The sequence below is a fragment of the Styela clava genome, chromosome 2 (genome assembly GCF_964204865.1).
Source record: "Styela clava chromosome 2, kaStyClav1.hap1.2, whole genome shotgun sequence".
Classification (NCBI taxonomy): Eukaryota; Metazoa; Chordata; class Ascidiacea; order Stolidobranchia; family Styelidae; genus Styela; species Styela clava.
In genome coordinates, this window is record NC_135251.1 from 10,684,506 (window position 1) to 10,692,236 (window position 7,731).

A 7,731-nucleotide genomic window follows, 5' to 3' on the forward strand; every position below is an offset into this window, starting at 1 on the left:
ATATATCTTTCACGCCGCAAGTAGGTTGATGTTCATCTGTTTATCGAGATGACCGTTATTCGAATTATTTTTATTTGTTTTCAAATCACTCAAGCAAACAATAATCCAACTTGCGAATCAGTATTAGCATTTAGTTACATTTCGGATAAAATTAAAACCTATGCTGGTTGCTGTTTTTCAATGAATTCTACCTGTTTCAACGTCGCCGAGTCTTGTTCTAACGTCGAGCAAGCTTTTCCATTGAGTTAGTGTCATTTATTTTTGCTTTATTCAATTTTATTCCGAGTATGTTTCTAATTTAATTGAGACCTCTAGATTCTAGAAGTATGTGCACCAAGATGGCGCACAACCTGAACGTTTTATGTGTACCAGGTTAAGGTTCAGGTTGTGCGCCATCTTGGTGCACATACTTCTAGAGATCTCAATTAAATTCAAAGAAACATACTCGGGATTAAATTAAACCAAGCACAAATAAATTACACTAGCGCCTTTAATTGAATACTTTCATATCTGCAACAATAAACCCCTAACCAATGTAGTTCAAATATACTGACCATAGGGCGTTTACCCCAGCTGAGAACCCGAGTATAATACACGATAGCAAATTTATATCCCCAAACGTAATATCCATTTTCTATCAACGAATATTTGACAGGCAGTCTATAGTACCTGCTGTGCCTCTAGCAAATCCTTTTCAGCTGGTCTCATCACTTTATGCCTCATATTTACACAAATATCAAATACTTGTCATCGGGCGTGGAATTGTTCGCGCCAAACAACGCTACTGCTGTCATCTACGTTTACACCATTCTTTTGTCATAGACATTTTATTGAATAGCGTTATGACCTAAACAATTGAGTTAATCAGTCTTTTGTTCAAGAACGTGTTTCATTTCATATTCGATAATTAAATATTGAGGTGGGCGTCCGCGTTATAATTTAGTCCAGCCTCGATTAATTAGATTGGGAAATGCACAAAAAGAAACGCTCCAGAAGCGTGTGTACCAATATGAAGATAATTAATTTTGTTCGCCTATTTTACATCAAGTTGTGTGAAGGGGCTGAAACCCATGGGTGGAGGTATATTCACTTTGCTAACACAGACAGTCCCCGAACTCGTAATAGAACTAAAGTAAGGAAAATCGGAATAAAAGTATGATCTAACCCTAACCTGGTACACACACTACGGGAGTACCTCCAAAAGAAACGCTATAAACCCCACCACACTTTATACACTAGTTAAATATTTCACTTTTGAAAAAGCCGAGTAGAATGATTATGTTGCATGGTTTCAATGAGGCTATGTTTCGCAAGTCTCATATAAACAGACAGTCAGCAGTAACGACTTGTTGCTTTGTGTTATTGGACATGAAGTGGATCTATGGATTGTTTTGTCGTTGTTACTATTCTTTTCCTTGTTATTGTGACAATTTCGATTTTCTCTTCAACTACTGGACCGATTGCTTTGAAATTTTCAGTGGTCAAAGATTGTTGTTGTCACTAAAACTCTATTACTTTTATTATTTAAAAAATGTCTGTGGGCTTTATGAATTTTTGTGTGATAACGCCATCAAAATTAAAACATTTTGTGGCGGTTCCGCTTTCGCGATCTGGTCATCACTGATCAGTCGAAGATGGAAAGCCTCTGTCCGGAACTGTGGAAGATTTGATTTTGGCCTCACTCTCTTGTTCTCTTTTAACGCCCATGGTCGCTCGAAAGTTCCCATTCTACGGTTCGAAAATTCCCCTACAACGGTTTTTAAAATAATTGCCAGGAATTCACCAGTAACTGAAAGATCTGTATTTTTCAGCAGCTGTTGATTTTTCTGTTGCGCAAATTATAAAACTTTTAGAAGTCGTAATAATTGCATTCAAAGTCAACGCGCGACTAGATTAATTTACAAAAGCTTCTCGACTACAATCCCGAAAAATACAATTTATTTGAGTAGAATGAAAATTTGATTGAACATACATCGGGTTTTTTAATCATGATCGTGAATAAATTTATTGCGCAAATTTTAATACGGTTCGTCTGAAATAGACAATCTATAAATGAGCACATTGCGCGCGCAATTAACTGTTTTTCATCTTTACGTGATATGTCGTTTCCGGTGGTAAACTGCGCATAATGCGTATCGTGAGCACGCGAAATTTTTGCATTGTCTAAAATAGCGTATAGGTATAAAAATTATTTTTAAATGTCGCGGGTAGCACAAAACAAAAGTTATGATCATTTTTCTCTTTTTGTTTTTAGTGTGCAAGATATCGTTTCTGTTGTTAAATGAGCATAACCCACAACGCCGCGCAAATTGAATTTTATTGGGGTCAAGTTTGTTTGTCTTTGACAGTCTTTATAGCAGAGCCCACTACCGAACTTCCACTATAAATCCACGAAAAATTAAAATGTTATTTTTTTCCAATCGCGTTGAAAGTCCAATGAAGCAGATGGTTAAGTACAGTTCCATCATCTTGTTAAGATCCGGATACATTTCAGTCAAGACTCACGGAACAGTCATAACCCTTTTAATTTAGTTGCTGTTAGCTGAAACGCGTAGGATAAGCGTACTATTGTTTATCCATTGTCTATCTTTTATTTCTGGTCAATATGTGAGATGTTGAGTAATTAGTTATACGACAATTCTTTTGCATTCTTTGTTTCGATTTTTTTTTTAAATATTTATCACGGTGGAGATGAAAACCGATGGAACGACTTGATCGTGTGACGAGTCAGGATACGAATCTAGGCCCGGTTTTTAAACCATTTTTCCGTATTTATGGTGCCTACGTGAACTTTTTTGCTTCTTTCGAGGAATTCTTCGATCGTCGAGTATTACAAGGCAAAACATTTGCATTACCAGACATTAGTGCTTTCTGTGGTTTCCCAATGTCTAATAATTTATTTTTACATAGTGTACAAAACTGCAAAACGTTTCATTTAAAAATTCAAATAAATATCATCATATTAACGGACTGTAATGTTATGAAGCGTTTGGTAATATTAAAATAACCATCGAACTAATCTTGAATCATTTTTACAAAGCCCCGGCCACTAATGCAAAAATGTGAGATTTGAGTAAATCCCCCGCAACGTGTGAATAATATGATATGGAGGTTGGGGTCAGAATTGATTCGAATATCTAAATTTCCTGGGTAATTTGCATTCCTAACCCAAACCCCCAGCGGATAATTACTAATTTCCTTATTTTAATCGTTGGTGGGGGTGATTTTTGTTGGGGTCTTTGTACAAAAGAAACCCAATTTTAACTTCTTTTGCCATAAAGATTGCGGTATCATTGGTATTTCGTCCATTAAATATTCAAAGAAACGGGCGACCAGGAGCTTTGGAGGTATGGTGGTCAGTGAATGCGCGCTGGCGCGGGACGCAGTTCAAGTCAACACGGTCAAGAAAATAGATAGGCGGTGTCGATTACTTTGTGGACTTCATTTAGGACGATCTTAACAATTACGATACAACGCTTCATTTTGTCTGGTAATTTGTCTAAAGTTGATGCTGACTGCTTGTTGAATAACTGAATCCGATAGTTAGAACAGCCTGAGATAAAACGGTAGGCAAAAACTCGGCTTCGAAAGTTCGATTTGTGTTGTTTTAATTCATGCCACGAGGATGAAATAAAATGATTGATCGTAAACTAGTGGTTAGTGCCCATGATTTTGTCGCAAAAGACATTAACTGCGCCTACACTACGGCTATTTCCAAAGAACTGGAAAGAACGAGAAAACCAAGATAGGCCCGGTCGAAAAGCGGCAGCTGGCGATCAAATTGAAATGCGACTAGATTACTTATGGTTAATGGAAATTCCTTCATAGTGAAAGCGGATTTTTTTTATAATCTCAGTCATGGTATACACGTACGAAGAATATTTCATTGAGAAGGCAACATATAAAAGATATGACGAAAAATATACCTAAAAATTATGACAACTTCCATGGCGAAGCAGGCAATTGCCAAACTTGACGAGTCACAATAGTGTTCGTTTTTTAATATAAGTTGTGGATTCAATTATACCAAATTTGTATAATCTCATTATTAAACATTGTGAAATAGTTTTTTTTATGATGTGTCTTAAATTTCACGAGTGGCTGATTCTGTACTCAGCATTGCCATATTCTAGCAATATTTTAATTACTGAAAAAACGGGTGAATGATTAACCATAAATTGTGTAATAGTATTTCCCTTTGTTTTATGGAAACCAAGATATCGGCTTGAACTAACATATTTCATTCTGAAAGCAACGCATAAAAAGTTATGTCGAAAATTAATCATGGAATAATATGGCAATAGTCGGAGCGAAAAATCAGTTATTGGCCGAATTTTACATGTCCCTATATGTGAACATTTATTCGAATACAAATAAAACTCAAACTTTGGTAGAAAAATACGTTAAAAAACGATGTGCCTAGAAGAATACTTGATTTCACAAGTTCTGGTTTTAGGATGACACCACAGAGAATAATGACACCAAAGAGAAAATACTGCGCTCGCCCGTATGAAACAAATGGCGACCCCGAGTGACGATATTGGATGGACTAAAAAATTCAGAACGTTTTAGATACGTCGTAACTTCTGCCTGTTATCTTTTGTGTACCGGTAAGGAAACTAATACTGGTGAACTGGTATGACTGTATGATAATTGATGAAATGTCTGCCTACTCTGCAATTTGTAATTTTAATCATTTTTTAGCTAGACAAGATTCTTGGTGCGATATTCTCTCTCATTTTGATAGGGTGTGGTTTGTATTTGGTTACCGGTAGTGCAAACTGCAGTACCGGTACGGTACTGTCATTGTTAAAAATTTTGATAAATTAAATTGGCATTATTCAATAGGCAGATATATCATGTTTTGCAGAACACAGATTCTATAATACAGGAGTAGGTACCGGTATCAGATTTGAAGCTTGAGACATTCTATGCGTTTCCGTTATTCCTTTTTTTAGGCAATGCATATTTTTGTTTCTTCCTAGGTTTTTCTAGTTTAATATCAATAAAAAGCAGAGCAAATATAAAGAAATTCATCATTTTTGTGTCTCTGAACTGCATAGTTAAATTTTCTGGACCTCCAAGCGTAAAAAACTTCGAGCAATATGTCTTATATGCTTCCTCATTTAACAAATGGTTGGCAAGTAGACCAGGCAATCTTGAGTGAACAAGAGAGAGTTGTTGTCATTAGATTCGGGCATGATTGGGATCCAGCCTGCATGAAGATGGATGAAACGTTATACAGCATCGCTGACAAAGTCAAAAACTTCGCCGTTTGTTATTTAGTGGATATCACAAAAGTACCGGACTTCAACAAAATGTATGAATTGTACGACCCTTGTACGACTATGTTTTTCTATAGAAATAAACACATTATGATTGATTTGGGAACCGGTAATAATAATAAAATTAATTGGCCTATGGAAGATAAACGAGAAATGATCGACATTTTGGAAACTGTTTACAGAGGAGCAAGGAAAGGCAGAGGTCTTGTCGTTTCTCCTAAAGATTATTCAACAAAATACAGATATTAATTTCTTTTAAATTGTTTCAAAGCGAGCTCAAGAATACTTATATGTGAACGGAATATATTAAAAAATAGCTTTGTTTTAATATGTGTGAGGGACTACACCAAAATCTATTTCTACATATTTCACAAAAGTATGGTTTTCTACCAGTGTCTCTTAGAGTAGGCTGCCACAAATTGCCTAATTTTGACAAATTATTTTCACATGGGACAGGAGTATTGTGTTTTGCCAAAGCATTCATGTTTTTTTAAGGCACTTTATTAAGGTACATGTTCTATTATTTTTTTTAATTTTTTTCCGCGCAAGTATTGTTTATTCCCAATAGCAAAGGGCGTAAAATCAGTCAAACTTACAGTAATCTGCGACGATAAGTTTGGCCTTTTGCCAGGTATTGAAAATGTCAAGAGTTGTCAAGACAAACTGTCAATATTATATCTGTTGTTCAAACATTATGTTTGTGTTCACCCCAGAAAAGGGTTCCAAATTTCGTTTTCAAATTTATTTAATTGATGTCTCTGGTATCTCTAAGATTCTACAAAAATAAACTGTGGCAAAATGTCTCAATAATATGTATATGAAATGTATGTTCAAAAAACTTAATTTTAAGAATGCAAATGAAGTAAAATCACATACCAGGTGAATGAATGAATATTTCTGCAAAGATATGTTTGGCATTTTGTGATTATTCTCATATTTCGGATTGTCGAAGTTGTCAGTATTAAAAAATCTGTCATCATGAATGTTCATATTTGAATTACTTGTAACTAAGTGATCGTCTATTCTGACAGATTTCAATATAATATTTATGATATTAAGGTAAATTCATCCATATTCAGAAACGTGGGCAGTGGGATAAACTATAAAAATGTTTATTAGTTTCAATTCTTTATTAGCAATTTGAATTGATTATGAAATAGCCATTCAGAATTTAAATTGGAGAATATTTTTAAGATAACTACTACCTACTCTGAACATATAAATTCTGAATTCATCGAATATTCACTTTTACTTAGTATAATTTAAAATGTGGCATCATCCTTGTTTCATCAGAAAGGTTTTGGGCGGTATATTTGATTACTGACTAGTTTATTTTCTGTTTCTGCTGAATTTCTGTGCTTATGAAACCCAATTTTTTCATATGTTTATATTTTAAATTTATGTAGAAACATTAGGTAAAGGCATAGGTTTCTGACTCTGGAATGACTCCTAGGGTAACAAACCGGACAGGGTAACAAACCGGTCGAAATGCCTAATCTCGAAAAAGTTATTTATTTGCATATGCTAATTAAGAACCTCACAGTAGAATTCGACTGAGTCAATGTGTGAATTATGTATGATGCGATTAAAATTTATTTCTTGTTTTGAATATGATGTCCATGCTATTTTTTTGGTTGGATATAAAGTTTATATATTGTCTCATTCAACACTGATATTTTGTTGAACACACACAACTCACTCTTACCACCAGTGTTGGAAGAAAGTCCCAAAACTTCGAGTTGCAGGTCATGGGTCATCTGAGTCGATCACTGAGCTATGTTTCACTGATGGTTAGTTGGAAGTTTGGGACGAATCATTTATTTCGAATGACTTTAATCACTGTTCAGGTGAAAGCTGACCTCTATGACCGTATGGGCATATCACTCCCTCCTGTCCATACCAAAACAATTTTATTGCTGTTGCTATCTTATTGATGACTGTATTTTTTGGACAAAATAATATTCTCTCTCTCGCTGTTATATGGTGACTTGAAACAGAACTGTGCCAATTGGGCCTCTATTTTTCGATTGACTAAATAATAAATCTCTCGCTCTTATAGGGTGACTCGAGTCAATGAATCGAGCTACTACAATACTGCTCTTTTCTATTTATGCATCATCCACTTGCAATTTTGTAAAATAAATACCACTTTACACCAGTCTATGTACTTGACATTGATGTTTTTTGTGATTTTTGTAACAAGTGGTCATTTAGTGGTGTCTGAAAATGTGGTGTTCCATTTTGCTACACCTATCTCACTGTCATGACTTAGGGTTAAGTGAGCAAATGAAATTCTGAGTGAGAACATATGTAATACTTAGGCAAAGCGTTAGAACAGTGGTTCAGAATTTGTCACATCTCGCGCCCCACCTCAAAAAATAGCTAGCTAACAATAAGCTACAAATAACAGATAGTAAGGCGAAAGTATGTTTTATTCAAAAAATAC

General features: G+C 35.0%; 1 protein-coding gene across 1 annotated transcript; it reads left to right on the top strand.

The window, feature by feature from the left end:
- Positions 1-4,979: 4,979 nt before the first annotated feature.
- Positions 4,980-7,457, top strand: LOC120336351 (thioredoxin-like protein 4A). The gene has a single exon (XM_039404021.2). It carries the CDS (start codon positions 5,106-5,108, stop codon positions 5,532-5,534), a length of 429 nt encoding a protein of 142 aa, XP_039259955.1. The 5' UTR covers positions 4,980-5,105; the 3' UTR covers positions 5,535-7,457.
- The last annotated feature ends 274 nt before the right edge of the window (positions 7,458-7,731 follow it).